At 37.2% G+C, this 16,982-nt stretch overlaps 1 protein-coding gene across 1 annotated transcript in view; it reads right to left on the reverse strand.

Annotated features, from left to right (window-relative positions):
• LOC309408336 (connector enhancer of kinase suppressor of ras 2-like) overlaps nucleotides 1–16,982 on the reverse strand; it is a gene marked incomplete at both ends in the record, with an annotated part of 202,104 nt that overhangs the window by 94,116 nt on the left and 91,006 nt on the right. The window contains 3 exons of the mRNA XM_082004142.1: nucleotides 4,232–4,273; nucleotides 11,750–11,837; nucleotides 13,318–13,520. Coding sequence (XP_081860268.1) covers nucleotides 4,232–4,273; nucleotides 11,750–11,837; nucleotides 13,318–13,520 — 333 coding nt within the window. The remainder of the gene's footprint in view (nucleotides 1–4,231; nucleotides 4,274–11,749; nucleotides 11,838–13,317; nucleotides 13,521–16,982) is intronic.

A 16,982-nucleotide genomic window follows, 5' to 3' on the forward strand; every position in this document is an offset into this window, starting at 1 on the left:
CTTAATAACCTATTTTGGCTACCAAATAATGAGAGCAACCCTACCAACAGTAATAATTATGTGAATTCTGCATTACACAACTTAGAAAATTTTTCCTTCGTTAAGAATTTGTTAAGGCAGTGAAGTGCCTTAGTAGTTAATCCACTTCCTGAAGTAAAATTCTTACGCATCTTTGAACACATCCTTTAACTGATACTACAACTACTACTACTTTAACTGATCACTACAACTATGCAATAATTTTATGTTTTCCTGCCTTACAGCTAAAGATCTCAAAATCTTAATGCCAATCCACATAAACACCTTCAAACTAGGAACCCCATTGCATAGACACTGATACTGAGAGATTAAACCTACCCATCAAAGGCAAACAGCAAGTCTGTGGATCAGAAAGGAGCTGGCCTGTACTCTCAGAATCTTCATGTGTGAAGATTTATTCCCAAGTTTGCACATATTGCTTAACGTGTTCCTTCAAAAAGACCATGCCTAAAAATATTTGAATGTAATCTGAAAGCATTCATTTAGATGAATTTCAGAATGGTCTTCCGGTCGAAGTTGTGCTGTATGCATCTATTTTCCTTTGGGGACAATACTCTCATTTTCCCTAATTACAGCAAATTCTAGTGAAATCCCTTAAGGGAAGATTTATTTCAGGCATTTGCAAAAGCATAAGGATTTCTAATATCTTGTTTGACACTATACATGTAAGTTAAACAAAAAAAGTTGTCACAATGAATAAATTAACTGACTGAATTTATAGATTATATTTCCATTCACTGTATACTCATGTGGAAATCCAAGTACAGCTCTGGAGTACTGGACGTGGCATTTGCATTTTGTATCAGCTGCAAGATGCAAAGAATCACAGTCAGGTATGCGTGGCTGCATCTAAAGGTCACCAAAACCCAGAAATACATCTAGCAGTCTCAGCTTTGGGCCAGAATGCCTAAACAAAACTTTAGATCCTGTCTTCTCCCACCAGAGATATGTAAACTGGCTTGCTCAAAAAATGTATGGTACTGCTATTCTGCATGTGAACTGATGGTTGAGCATGCCTGTGAGTATGTGCTTTCATCCAGCTTTGGAATTACTGTCGTATCAAAATTTTACTATGATTTTGAACTAAGGCCCTCTCTTATGCCTTAATGTTTAAGATCATATGTACAGATCAGATGCAGACTAAATCCCAGAGACAACTCTTTCTACTTTCTGATGTAATGTTTTAACTTTACGGTTGTCACATGCAAATACTTTTTCAGTAAACAAACTTTGGAATGAAATAAACAACAAACAAGTTTTCAGTCAAATTTACTGTTATGAATCTTTAAGATCTCCCTATAATTCAGAAACTTAAGATCTATGCTAAAGGATTTTAGCACCAGGAAAATATTAAAGAAAATTATATTGGAATAATTAAACATATCAGTTTGCTCTAAAGTAGTTCAGCAGATACAACAGAAGCCTGACACCCATTGTAAATAATACAAAGGCTGAAACAGCGTAAATGGGAGCAGAATTTATGAATGATAGCACAGGGTCAGGAAGTAATGTTTGATATGGCACTATCAACATGAGATGACACATTAACATCTGCTAAAGTATTTTTGGCATGAAAAATAGAAAGGACCAAAGTCTTGTGTACTGGTTCCAAAACCACACAAAAGTGAAGTGCACACTCTCCAGATGGTGCAATACAAAGAAAGTAAAGAAGAAACTTTAAAAAAATCTCGCACTTCAGAAAATCTCAAAAATGGGTTCTTCAGGAAGCTCGGTACCTGTTGCAGAGGTGCTCTACATACAGTTTTACAGGCCGTCCAAAAGCTAAACCCATTTATTACATTCCTTTCAATGGGCCGTGACAAGAACAGAATCTCTAGGAAACAACTAAGGCTTGAACAAGTCATACAAAACTATACATCACAAAAAGTACTTTTAGTATGGCAGCCACTGCTGAGTCTGTACAATGAATATTAATTAATAATCTGTATTTACTGCTGAAAGAACAACTAGCAGGTTGTAATTTTTAATTATCATAGGTATACTATATTAGTCTAAAGAACTGACACAGCCCTGATAACCACATTTTGCTGAACAGATATCTAAAAAAAAGAAACCCGACTCTCAGACATGCAGTCTAAGTGATCCTGAAGATCAGTCCTTCATAATTTGTCTTTTCCCATAATACCTGAGGCACAGAATAGACACTGTCTAGTCGTCTGACTGGTGAGAGAATGGCAACTGTGCACCTGCAATCACATCATCTGAGCACATGCTGCCCTAGTGTGGAGCTCTTCCAAACAGATCTACACCTCAGTGAATCTCTCCAGTAACCAATGAAGAAAGTCAATCATGAATCATCATTTGATAAATCTGTCTTTACATCTAAGTTTATTTTTCTCAATATCTTTCAGAAATGAAACAAAACACCATGTGGTGTTTGAGTTAAAGATGCTCTCTCTTACAAAGGTAAAATTTTATGTTAGAGCATCACAATTATTTATCTTGAGTATTTTAATTTAATTTTTTTAAGAAATAAAACGACCATAAAAGAAATTAAAAATGTACAAAGTTTATTCTTGAATTCCCTATCCTTGAACTATTTTTTTTTTTTTTTAAGATGCTGTGAGAAAGGTGGTGTTTTATCTCGCTTCACCCAGTGTTATGATGATAAACAGGTTGATTCTCAGAGCCTGGATGCTCTAGATCAGGTAGTTTCAGGTGATTTTGCTCAGGCTAAGATGAGTTCTACTACCTTGGGATCCAGACTCCTTAAGGTTCATCACACTTTCACTGCTGAGATGTTGGAATTCTTAAAAGAGGAAACTTTTCTCTCTTCTCTCTACCTCTTAGGCTTCCATTTAGAAGAGGAAGAAAAGTCAAAAGTAACATTCCTGCTAAAGATGTATTACTAGAAGGTGTATGCAGTTAGAATTTTGGGTTAGAAGGTGTGTGTATATGTAGGTGTGTGTCTATATATACACACTCCAAATGCCAGAAGTTTTCAAGTGCTTTTAGAAATTCTTTCCAGAATCAGGTTTGCAGCAGTAAGCTTTTCTTCTAAAAGTCACTGCATGCTTTCTGAATTTAACAGCATATCAATGTTTTACAACAAAATTTAATCCCTACTGGAAGCACAGTACATGTAAAAGGCTTTTTAAAAATTAAAAAAAAAAAAAAAAGTGAGAGAGCCAGGCACTTGGTTAGAACTTGCCAAAAGCTTATCTGAACTTGTAAATCCTTTGAGATTTCCCTTTCACAATAGGTTTAAACTCTATCTCAGCCTCAGTACAAGTTTTCAGTGTAGGTACCACAAAAATACAAAGTCTTTGAACTTAAAGGCCAATATTTAATCAATGATTTTGTATAAGATTCTTCCATTCCCCTTTGCCATTAAATTTCTTTGAGTGCTGAAAGCACAAAGTGCTCAGTTTGCCACCCAGTGAAACTAGTAATGCACCAGGTCTGATGGATACATTGCTGGAATTCCATACCAGTAATCCTAGTAAGAGTATTACATTAGTAAGAGTACTGTAAAGCTTTTAAAACGATCTGAGAACAATAATTATGTATTTAGAATGAACTGTAGGTATAACAGAAAGCATTACTCCAGGGAACTATGTGAAAGGGGAGGGTGAGAGGGAGTATCTGACCTTGCCTGCTAAAATAAACAGGCATAAATTAGGGAATACCAGAAGAAAGCTGACTCTTAAGCCTTAAACTTGCAAGACTTCCAATTTAGGAAAGAATAAAAAGGCTTGGTAGGAATGGTTAAGTGAATGACACCATCTTCCACAAGCCTCCAACCTTCAGAGAAACTGGAAAAAATATCTTAGGTGAAAAAATATTTTATTAATATTGTTTGGGTAGAGTCTCTCCATTTCTTTACGTCGATGCAAAATAAGGCATTTTGGAATGTTAAATTTAGAGTACTGGGGCAGTCATCAAACTGGTTGGTAGGAGGCACAACTAACTTGCACAAAGTCTGTTTCAGAGGGTCACAAAACATGTAAGCTGATATCTCTTGCTGGTCATGAAAATAAATTTTAACTTTTCAACTATTTGATCTTATTTATGAAAACTTTAACTTTTAGCAACTGATATAATTCATCAGAAGTTGTGTCAAATAGTAGGGAACTTTATTTTCCTATGGTAGCTTTATTTTTTTTTTTTATCATTCAAGTGGATGGGGTAGGATTAGAGAATACCAAAGCAGAATACTTAGATTACTTACCACATGAAGAATTTTATTTTCTGTTTCGTACACTGTACAATCCTATGGTGAAATAAAACAAAAACAATTAATGCACATTATTTTAAATTTCCTGTTAAGAAAGAAAAGACAACTTTATGCTGGTAACTCTCTCTTACAGATGTACCCATAAAGACAAGTGATCTCTTGAGTTTTGTCATATCCAAAAGGTTACTTTACAATCTTAGGAAACTTGACTCCTCTTGTGGCCTGTTATCCTCGGGGATCTATTCTTCTCTTTACAATCATGAAATTCTCTTGCTCAATACTAGCAGCAATATAAATGTAAGGCAGAGGGGACAGATTCATAATAGTAAGGAAAAAAACCTAAATATAATTAAAATGGCATGTCAGAAATTCAGTGATGTGCAGAGCGAGAGATACATTGCCTAGCCCTAAATCAGGCAGAATGTTCGCTGTTCTACTAGTTGTGTGGGGTGCAGACAGTTGTGTCAGACCTACCACTAGGTAGACTGTGTTACTATAAAGCATGGGAAGAAAGAGTAAACTAATAATATTTTGACAACAAGTACAATGCTAAAGATGTTAAATGTGGTGTTGCCACACTGTCAGTTTGGTTCACTCCATCGTTTTCTTCAAGAACCTGATTGTCTACACCATCCACAAGGGACAAGAAACAACAGTGGTCCCATCTCGGGAGAAGTCGTGTAACTGCTGTAGCTTTGGACTTTGGAAGGCACACGAAAAAGGGAAGGGAAAGGATACAGGTTTGCTCATGCTGAGCACTGGTCCAGGGATACCCAGGGGGTTTCACTGCCTTAAGGCCTCTCAAAGAACAACTCCATCCAAGCTTTCCATTACACAACATTGCTATTAACCAATTTAAAGTAGGCCTGAAAAACAATATTCTTGATCAACACCTTTATTTGCTTAAGACTTGAAACTTCTCGAGCAGTCATTTTCCTATTTTAGCTATCATTTTTAGAATAATAAATCCTACCACTCCATAACTGGAGTCATTAGGTCCTTAACTTGCATTTTGATTTAGTGATATTACAGTGGCTAGAATATTACTTTTTTTTCATGAAACAAAGCATACAAGTTCCTAAGAGATTTACTACCTCTGCTGCTTTTTAGTGTTTTGAAGATTTCCTCAGTACAGTCCTCTATAAAGCAAGACACAGGCACAAGGCAGTATTTAACCCCTTCCTACAGGAGAGGGCCCAAGTGCACTGAAGCAGCTCTTATCCCCCCCTTCTCCCGCCAGCATTCCCAAGCACGACACGGGTTCTCAGGCTGTATTTTACTAAAACATAAACTTAAAAGGAAAATAGAGAAAACTTAAGTTTAGCAAACAGAGTGAGATTAGAATAGACTTCCCCCAAAAAACCCAACTTTGTCACCTCTGAAGCCAGCTGCAGCCAGGGCCACAGCCAGGGCCACAGCCAGGCTCCCTCTCCCCGCAAACCTGGAGCTCAAATCCTTCTGCAGCTCGCCCGAGGCAGGCAGCCCGCCGCGCATTGCTACGCGGTGAGCCCCGGCCCGCGACACCTACCTGTCATCAAAGGGGTGCTTTTCTCTAACAAAATCTGAGGAGAAAAATATTTCTGAGGTATCCTGGCATCTCCCTGCGTTCAGGGAGACTGACACCCCGACCCTGCAGCTGGCGGGACTCCCAGAGCCCCCTGAGGGGGGGCATGAAGAGGCCGCCACAAAACATCCTGAGGACCAGGCAGGGTGGGATCCTCGCCTCGCCACAGGCCTTGTTTACCACAGGAATCTTCTTTATAATGCCATACTGGCACTGATTATTTACGTTTAAAAGAACTAATGGTAAATAACAGAAAAATTACACTGGGAAATTGGCAAATACTTCCCCAAATGCTATGTCACAGCGGAAAAAGCTTTGTACAAAGCAGGATAAGGATTTCAGGACATATGTTTAAGGATGTTTCTGTGACAAGCAGGAAAACCTGCCCTTGTTTATTTGTCTCTTTTCCTTAAATATGTTTTTAAGTAAAATTTAACTTACTGATACACCTAAAAGATCCCCGCAAGTAACTTAAGATTCCCTATAGTTCTCAAGATTTCCTCTTTCCTGGATCTTAGTATGTTAGCAATAACAGTTAATTGCTTCAAACTTCCCATGAAATAATTCCAGCACCCCCACTCCATTGGCTCCATTAGCTATACAATCGGCTTGGGCTGTGGTACTCTGGCTAACTGGCCGATGTTTGCCTTTCTCGTGCAGCCCCTCGAATCCTGGGCTGTGTGCCATGCACTGAGGCCGCGTCCAGCTCCCGAACCAGCCTCCTCGGGTGCTGCTTTGGGGGCCTGTTGTCCCCCAGCCCCTCGGAGGCTGGGGGCAGCTTTAGGTGTCCGAGCCCCTCAGCCCTGGCCCCAGGCCTGCAGAGCAGGTAACTGTCACAGCCCCAACGCTAAGGGTCACGCTTATTCTGGAGGATTGGCACTTTTGGTAGAGAAATTCATTTCTAAGTGAATACAGTTTAAAGAATATTGTTGCAGAACAAGAAAGTTAAAATCAGAAGATTGTGAGTGCCGAGTAACCGAGAAGAATTTATATTAGTGTTTCATGGTCAAGTATCCCTTTGATGTTTCTTCTGTATTCATGCTGTTATTTTCCACAGCACAAAAAAAAAATAAAGAATTCAGTTAGTCAGTTTGCTTGGCAGTGCCCAAGGCAGTTTTTCCTACAAGTTTTACACACTTCAAACAGCACATCCACCATCTCCTTTTAACCCTCCAAGTACCAAGAGAACCAAATGATCACAGCAGGGTTTACAGCCTGACTTCAGAGCTAATGCTCCTTTCTAAATTATTGCTTTAATTTCTATGCTAGAAATACAATATGAGATTCATTTTGAACAAACTTAATTACTTCAGGTCAAAGAATAGGAGACTTATGTACAGTAAAACCAAAATTTTACTGTTTTGTAGAGCAGAATTAATGTTAGCTGTACTTACGCTGCACATTGAAGATTACATTAGCATGAAAAATGTTAATGGCATTGGGATACCTTCCAAAATAGATGCATATTGACTTTTTTTTTTAAAATACTTCAGACTAGTTTAACTGAGAGGTTAAAAGCACTTGCAATATTATACTAAAACATTAAGATATGTAGGTCACAATATTATTCCGATTTATTTTTCTCTGATACATAGCAATGCACCAGGGATCTCATTAAAAAAAAAATCTTCCATGAGTAACATTTATAGAATTTTGATCTATTTTTCTTAGAAAATAAATAATAGTGATATTCTTTCTACATCCTCTATAAGCAAGATGACATCTTAAAAATGTTTTTTCTTAGACTTTAAAAACTCCTAAAAAAATTAGTAGCTGCATTCCATTTCCCCTTCTGTAAAATGGTAAAATACAGGAATTACAAAAACTGTCACAGCAGCAGTATTACATACAAACCAGCTTCTGCACTATCTAGCACATCCTGCCTTTCAAAGGTACAGTACACCTTCATAACTCTGATCAAGTAAACCAGCAGTCTTTTGAATATTCATACAAAGAAAAGTCCAGTAAGAATTGTGCTCACCCACACTGTATTCATAATTTTAGTTTATAATTCCAAAAGAAAAAAAAAAAAAGCAAGTACTACTGATACTTGCAGATACCATAAAGAATGTTTTATGACAAGTCTGGAGAACAGTTAACTAACGCATAAAAGTACTAGTCCACACAAAATATTTAGTTCATTAACGTAGTACGATAAAAGAGCATGAGTTAGGTCAACTACTAAAAAGAAACCGAGACCCTATAAAGGAGCAGCTTGGAAGAGAACTTAAAGCCTTGTGATGTTTGACAGTTGAATGCCATTTCCCAATGTAATACTGCAGTAGAGGTCTACTGCAATCTTTGAATGATGGATATGACAAAAAGATATGTAAAAATATATAGCTTGCACACATAAAATCAAACACTCTTCCGGAATTCACACGGTAAAAAGAACAGGATTGCTCTGAAATTAGGCAAATATACAACTTATAATATAACTTATTTTATAACTAAATAGTAACTTATTTTACTTGGTTTAGTTAAGCTAAAAACTTGATCATAATCTCTATTTAGAAAACAGTGAACAGATGTTCAATAACAAAATGTTCTTTGGCAAATGCAAGCAAAATAAGATTGAGGGGCTGAAAGCTGAAGTCTGCAAAGTTCAAACTGGAAATAACACCCATCATTTTAATGGCCGTTGCTAAATCACAGAATAATTTGGGTGGAAGGGACCTCTGGAGGTTATCTAGTCCAACCACCTGCTCAGAAGAGGGCTAATTTAAAAGTTAAACTAGGTACAGGAAACTACTAAGAAACAACTATTTCCATCAATTGCAGTATGAACTAGATAGCTTTAAAAAACATATGCTTCATCCTAACCACAAAGTATTTGAATAAACATAGGGTAAAAGCCTGTGATAAGGTCTCAGAGTTTATCTCAGTGAGGTTAATTAAATGTTAATAAATGGGAGAACATGCAAAATTTTGTTTGACTTTTGTGGGAAAAAAATTAGCCTGAGTGGTGCTGACATTCTTTGGTAAGACACAAACTGTTTGTTTAGAGAATGTTTGTTCGTGCAGTTTAATGCATGTATTAAAAACATCTATCACAGGTTTAAATATCTTTAACATAATCAGGGAAAAAATAATTAGAAAACCAACTTCTGTTAGAAGTAGTGAACTCTTTCTACTCAATGAAAAATTAACCAATGGCTACATTTTATGAACAAAATTCCAAACCTATTCTTCCCCAGTTATTCCAGTTATCCTTCCCCCGGAGTAGCCTTGGCACTATAGCATGACCAAATCCAAATTCAGTTAAGTTAGTCTGGTGGAGATTCATTTTCAGAGCAAAAATGAGAGCTACTCTACCTTGAAGCTAGAGCTGTACTTCAAAATGAAGTCAACAGAGACCTCGGACATTTGCCATGCTCTGATCTAACATGCTTTTTTTACATATTATCAACTCATTTTGATGGGATATTGCACCTCAAAATCAGGAAGTTTCCACAGCTTTCTGCATAATGCTATTGTTTTATAGTTTCCCTACTTATTTTAGTGAAGGTGAGATCGTGAGGGAGAAGAAAACAGTAGAATAAAGTACATTCCCAAATGTAAATGGACAGGTATAAAACTTCCCCAAAACTAGAGAATAAAGATCAATGTTCTTATAGCCATTTACAGAAACTATTCACAGATAAACAAGTGACTACTTATTCATCGTAGCATTTACATGGTATGTAAATAATAATACCCAACATTGCAGTTCATCTGTTTGGTTTAAATTTTGACTGAATATCACACTCACACAGAGAAAGAATATGACCTAAAAGCTAAAAAATCTGCTTCCTTATTAAATCGCAGAGTATGTCACTCGGATACATACAATACATCCTAGCAAGAAGATTCATAAGCAGTGTCTACATTAAACTAAGTTTACGTAGTAATGTCCCCTGTTTAGAAAGAAGTTCACCTTGAGCGGCAGCTTAAGTTAGGCACACAAAGCATGTTAATTTTGCACAAAATAAACCGTCGGGTTGAAGACATTCCTTACAAGGTGCCAAATGCAGAGCCTTGACTGCTACTTTTACACTGACTAAATTAGATATCTAAATTTTATGTCTTTCATAAAACAAGGAGTATCTGAAAGGACCTGAGATCTAGGTTTCTATTAGTTATGCCTTTCAATTCATACTCTCGCCTACAGTTAAGACTGCAATTCTGGTGTTTCTTTCACACATTAAGATCAATTTTCCGCAGATGTAGTAACAGCAAAATTGTCTCCCTACGAATGATTTTGTTTTATCTACTCTTTCCAGTGCTAAGTTTAATACACTGTAAAAAAAATCTTAATAGATGACTATCAAACAACCCAGACCTTACAATAAGATAAGGACAAGACAAAACTTGATTTGTAACTGACCAGAAGAACTAACTAAACATTTTTCATCTTGGAGTTTATGCTAAAAGATAGATTGTTTTTAAGTTGTCAAAAGGAGGACAGCTTTGGGAGTGGAGATGAAGAATTGGAAAAAAAAAAAAGAATCAAACTATTGCTGGCAGAGAACTGAATTTCGTCTGCCAAAAGCAGTGAAATGAATGACAGAAATGGAGATAGCAATTCAAAATTACACTATTTTCACCTAGACCACAGGGAAAAATCAAACTCACACCAACAAAGTGCAATATCAGCTGAGTGGTGGAATCAGAATCTGAACTTTTTATACCGTAGAGAAGTTCATTTTGCTTAGTCTGTAAATCAAAAATAGCCTAGTGCTATAAACACCTTGTATGTGAAAACTTAATAAAGATACATAAATAATTAAATGCCTATATCGGAATTTTTAAATCAAGAAAAAAGGTTGGGTTTTTTTTCTTTTTTTGCACTGCAATAATGCATAAAGGACAAAATTTCTAAAAGGACTGAAGCTGAATACCATAAATTAAGCATAACAGTACAAAATACAAAAGACTCCTATTTATCAGCCTTAGTCCTTTTTTTTTTTCCCCCCAAAAACTAAAACTAAATTGAAGAGGAGCGAGTTCTATGACTGGTCCACTGTAAAGATACATGGAAAACTGTGCCAGCATAGGACAGAGGCAAGCAGTGGATCCCTGTGTACTGAAGGCAGGGCCAGTTTAAGGTGCTTACAAAATTATAGCTTTAGCTAAGCTTTCTTCTCGCTTTCCCTCCTATGGCACTTTCATCTTTCTCTTTTGCTTCATTCCAAGACAGCCCTGCCTGTTCTGTAACCTCTCCATGTATTCAAAGAACGCTGTTTTGTGTCGTGAATATTTTTATCCACTCACAAGAGGAGAAGCTCACTGTAAATATTTGAAAAATAGTTTCCACTCAGTCTTTCTGCACGTGTATGTCACCTCTTCTCTTACTTTAGCGGCAGACACTATCAGAGACTGTTATTATTTGTAAACTATGTATCACAGCAGAGCAGATAAATTAATTTTATGTACCTGTGGACTGTACTGTACTACAATTACGTAATGATGATAATACTACCACCATTATTTGTTCCCTATTTGGTTTATTTCATGTTATGAATGTTTAATGTTAATCACTAAACAACTTTCATGTAACTGGCTCTCCTTCAAGTGAAGAAGCCACAGTGCAGCTTCTGGATATACTTGTATGTATTGTAAGAACTTCTCCCTGAAAGATTTTTGATCGTTCACATTTTATCTGCCAGCAGTAGATAAGCTATTGCCTGCTGTGGCTTTGTTTTTTTGTTTAACACTTGCATGGTGGTAGATAACATAACATGAAATTGTCTACTCAAAAGCAAAACAGATTATTTTTAATGTCACATTGTCCTTCAATCTGCCCACACATGTGAGGATAACCGAAGTCCAAAAATCACTCCCAGAGAAAAAGAACATGCAAAGTACAGAGAGGTAACGCTACAACAAATTTTCTACTGAAGTAAAAGCTTAGCAATATTTTTACTATCGTAATTTTAAAGCAACCATATGAAGATAATGACTCCTACCTGTTGCACAATGGTTGTTAGTTCTAGGCACAGCTGAACAATGTTGTTTTTCAGCAGTGAATATTCTGTCACGCTGACAAATGGAGACCTGTGACAGAGGAAGGATAGATTTATACAGCATTAAGGATTGTAACTCCTGTTTACAGTATAAGCAGTTGTTGAACAGATTCATTATTAGTAAATTTGTTTTCATGGAGGCAAAAATAATCAGGTTGGCTGATTATAAAAACCTGAAATAATGAATATAGTTTTCAATAACACAAAACCAGTCTTACTGGTTTTTGGAGTTTTCAGGGACATTTAGAAGATATATGTAATATAGAGATCAGTTCTACACCACAGAAATGTGAATCACCTAATCATGACAATCCCCAGCAGCAAATTACAAAACTTGTGTAAAATATGCCTTTGAAACAAAAAAAGGCAGGAAGGCTGTAAACTGGATTTTGTCCAGAACATCAGAAATTATCATTCTTGTAGAAAGCGGAAATTCCAAATAATTGTTAGTCCAGATTTCCTTTGTACAGCTCATTAAAAAGACATCATTTCTAGTACGACATCACTCTTCAGCAGCAGTTCGCACCTTAATTTGGAGAGCAAAGTAATGCTTACTTAGTCACTAACAGCTTCCTGCACACTCAGATTTTCTTCAGGCTTCCCAAATTCTATCCGAATCAGACCCCATTTGAATTTATACGAACTGACAAGGTCATAGCCTGAGAGAATATGACTACTGGCATTAGGTTAGAAAGATGTCACCAGGATTAGACAAATCCTGTAAAGGAGGGTGATTCACTCTCACTGTGATATCTAAGGTGCCATTTATACATTCAAGAGCATTCAGATTCAAGATAAAGATATCCATTGCAATAACTCCAAAGAAAAAGAAACAAAACACAAATCTTGTGATGTTATCTTATGTTTTGGTTTCTGTCTTTCCACAGTGAAAATTTTAACTACATTTGTTCAGACAGATAGTTTTAATCAGATTCTTAATTCATAAAGGAAAAAACCACAGTGCTTGACTGTTGAGCATTAACCAACACCACAACGGTACTTAATACAGCAATCTTACTCTTGATAACACTCTAATAAGAAAATTTAATTTTCAGACTAAGCAAGTACTAGAATTTATTTTGAACATTCTTAACTTATTTGCTGAACTCCATCTTTTTTGTGTCTTTTTAATGGATGAAGGACGGTTCAAACTCCATATCTTTTCTTCCTTACCCTTCTTTCATGAAATTACTGATGACATTACCACTTGTGGCAGTGAGATGTCAATGTGGAATAGCACAAAAAGTATTAATTTCGCACAAAATACTATCAGACTGAAAAGAATCTGAAAAAGTAACTAGAAAAAACTTTGACACCCTACTGACAGGAAAGGGTACTATATTTTGCCTCCAATATTTGAGAAATCTGCCAATGAAAATTTAGAAATCTAGAATTCCAGAACTGCCATTTTAATATTAGAATAAAAATGTACAAGAGAAAAAGAAAGAACAAATACAAAACAACCCAAAGAATTGTTCTCATGCATAAAGGATCAAGGAATACTATATTACCTGTCCAGCCAGGCTAGTAAATTCTTGGCAGCACCAATCAGGTCAACTACAGAGGTAAGAAAATCATTTGGCAGTCGTCTGGAGGCCCTGCCATCATAATGGCCACTCCTCCTTCTACCTGTGATAAAGTTCTGAAGATTTTTGGCCGAGGCATTCAGCTTGTGAGACAGAGTTCTCAGATTTTCGGTCTCCAAACCATAATTCTGAGGGGAAAGAAGATGATACACAATTAAGTGAAACTGTGTGTTGTCAGCTACGTGAACAAAACTGTGAGGTTAAACATTCTGAATGGTATTGGCTGAAAGGACAGGATAGTTACAGATGCCTGGTGTTAGACTAAGCAACAGGCTACTTTGTTTAGAACATACAGGATGTATCCATCCCGTTAGCACAGCAACCTCTGCTGTCAAGACTCACAGCGCTACTGTCCCCAGACCCATTGGTTCAGCTAAGTCACGGAGGGGAAGGCAGAAAGAATCCCCGTATGCTGTGTCTCAAGGTCTTTCCCCCTTTCAAAAAGTGAAGATGAGTCAGTGCACTATCCCCTACTTGCTATGGTTCAGGGTTAACCAACGGTTTGGTGTATTTGTTACCCCTGAGAGCAGGTCTTCAGCAGTCCCACTGCACTGGATCTCACGTAAAGGTGTGTTAGTCCCTCTACTAACTTGTAGTAACTTAGCCTTAGCAGAACTTCCCTTTCACTTATACTGTGGATAAGGTATAAAATTTTATATGGCCTTGGTGGCAGGCTTTTACAAGACAATTCCTTCTTGAACCCTGCTATTGCTGGTGAGCAGCTGTCCCACACGGATGCAATATGAGAACTGCCAAATCAAGTCAGAGCTAAGACATGGTATTCCTGTTTCCAATGACTGCGTAGGGAAGAATCTGAGAACAGAGCAGGGATGCAGTAACAGCTGTTAGTGTTTCAGAGACTTCAGCCAGTAACAGTGTCTTTATATTTAACAGTTCTTAATGGATTTTCTTCCATTTTTCTAATTCTGATGGGGGGTGTGTGCATTTGAATCTAAGTGAAGTTTTCCACTTACAAGTCCCTTTTTCTTTTATCTGCATTCCTTCACCCATGTCTCTGTCCTTTTATCACCCAGCCAATTCCCCACTTACACCCAGGTAACAAGCACAAAGATATGTCAGCTCAAACACACTAAATAATCCACTCAAATTTACATAGAAAGTCTCAAACACACTGAATTGAACCCAGATTTCTTGCTGCCACAACAGGATGGAGCATTTAATTTAATTCAAAGAATTTAATGAGCATCTAAACAAAATCAACTTTCAGAGTATGAATCGATTGCCCACTATTAATTTCAGCTATGCATACACTACAGAGGACAACTGATTATAAATATCACGTTAATTTTTCTGCCTAAACTTCTTCCTCAAAACGGAGAATAAAGAACGGCAAACAATACAGAATCTTGATGGATGCCAATATGGATATTTGTACTAGAAATAATAATTTCCAACAGCAAATAGGGAAAATGTATTTACCAATAACAAGCTTTTGAAATGGGATTGTATGGAAGTCAAACAAAATACAAACAAACACTTGGTGAAGTTGTTTGGACAACTTATAGCTGGTACGTAGGACCATGCCTTCTCTGCCATTCTGTTCACTCTGGAAAATAAATCAAGCTCCCTGCCTTCAGGTTGGAGGGCAACCTACAAGGAATGGAAACACTTTGCTGTCTTAGCTCACTGCAAAGAACTTAGATTTAAAAATAATCATTGTTCTATACATATCATGCCTAAAGCATCACAAGCAGTCAATGAGGTTTGGAAGCATCCAGTCTAAGATTGAATAGTAAAACAAATGAAAGTTACACTGGTTTAGTTACAGATGAGAACAATTCTCTTCATCTTTTTTCCAGAACAAATACTGTACAGTTAGCAACACCATCACGGAAGTCATTCTATTTTGGAAAAGTTTCAAGTTAAAAAGCAAGTTGTATTTGATATTGGTATGCCATCTGTTTAATATTTGCGGCTAATCTTCCTTTTATGAAAGCACTGAAGGAATTCTCTCCCCTGCTCTATTTTTCTCTCAATTTCTACTCGTGCCAAGATGATGAGTAACTGGATGTACTGGGATGCCTTTACCAGCTAGCAACCAGCTAGGCAGTGCTCAGTTTCCCCTCAGAAGGGTTTTGCATGCTCAACAACACATTACAAGGATGCTAAACTAGATGCTCCTGTTTTTATTTCCAAGTCCAACCTTGCTTATCCCTCTGGAAACAAGCAGAAAATGTTTCTCCCAATAATTCATTATTGCATAAAAGCTCTCGAAACTGTCAGCTTACTTTCAAGAAAAGCCAAACAGGAAAAGAAACAGTTTGACCAGTGAATTTATAAAAGCCAGTACACTTTTACCAGAGAGTAAACGCCTGAATTTTGAAGAAAGTATGCTAGATACTAGCAGTGTAATCAGCTGGAGCGATTTTGCTCAAGTCATTGGAAAACACAGAGAACTGAACAGAAAATATGTTTATGGACATCCACTTAGTAAGAAAGTTCTTTGTTTTACCTTAAAATGTATTAATTAACATGCTAATGGCAACCTCAATTAATATCAATATAAAATTTTAAATATAGCAAAGTGTAGCTAAAATACGCCCATAAAGATAATCAGGAGATGAAAGGAAATTTTTCACCACAGTAACTGTGTTGATGCAAGTTAGTGGTTTAGCTGAGACTCAGCAAGACAAAATAAAGGGAAAAAGATAAAAAATATTACAAAAATGAGAATGAATCAATACCTCTGCAGAAGAGACATTGTACTGCTCTATGTCTCAGCTTGCCTCAAATCCAAGATCTTCATTTTTAAATGAAACAACCATAACCAACTATAAATTAGGAAAAAGAGTGGTTAAAAATAATCCTTGACAGTATCGCCTCCGAGCACCTCATCCTAATTCCCTGCAGCGCAGCTCGCCTCGTGTCAGCTGCGCACGTTTTTCTCGCCACTGCCACCTCCCGTGCAGTCTGTTTGCCAGGCTCTGATGCCACGAAGCCCCACGAGCCCCATTACGGCAGTGCATTAGGAAACCGTTGAAAGAAACTACTGAAGGAAGCCATGGCCCCTTTTGGGCTTCCCTAGTCAGCAACCAAGATGACGGGATAGAAAAGAGATCGTTCCAGAGGAGAAAAGAGCAAACAGGTGGGTACACACAAAAACTTGAACTGCATCGGTTATGATGCAGTGAACGTGCCTGACAACACGGACGGGAGAGGTGCAGCTTACAATAATGAGTAAGTAGGTGGGTAGCCTTGTTCTGTATACATGACACTGCGAGCGTCCAGAACTCTTCTAATTCCTGTGGGCATCTTATCTGCATGATGCTAACTGAGATAGTCTCAAACCTGCCAGACTAAATCATTATCACAGCTACCATATCAGAGTTCAGTTTTCACAGCCATGTATTCCGCTCTCACTGTGTTAAATGTGTGTTGTTACTGTGAGACACACCGTAGAAATGATGCTCCTGAGCCTGTGAAATTCTGCCTCCTGGCAGGTGATTTCTTTCTTGCAGAGTAAATCCTAGATATAATTTCTGGTTTAAAACTAAAAAAAAAAAGAAAGAAAAAAACCTCCAAAAGGGACAATGGGGTACCATTAGCATAGGCAGGACTATTTTTCATAC

The sequence above is a fragment of the Phaethon aethereus genome (genome assembly GCF_964289735.1).
Source record: "Phaethon aethereus genome assembly, chromosome: 10".
Taxonomy (NCBI): domain Eukaryota; kingdom Metazoa; phylum Chordata; class Aves; order Phaethontiformes; family Phaethontidae; genus Phaethon; species Phaethon aethereus.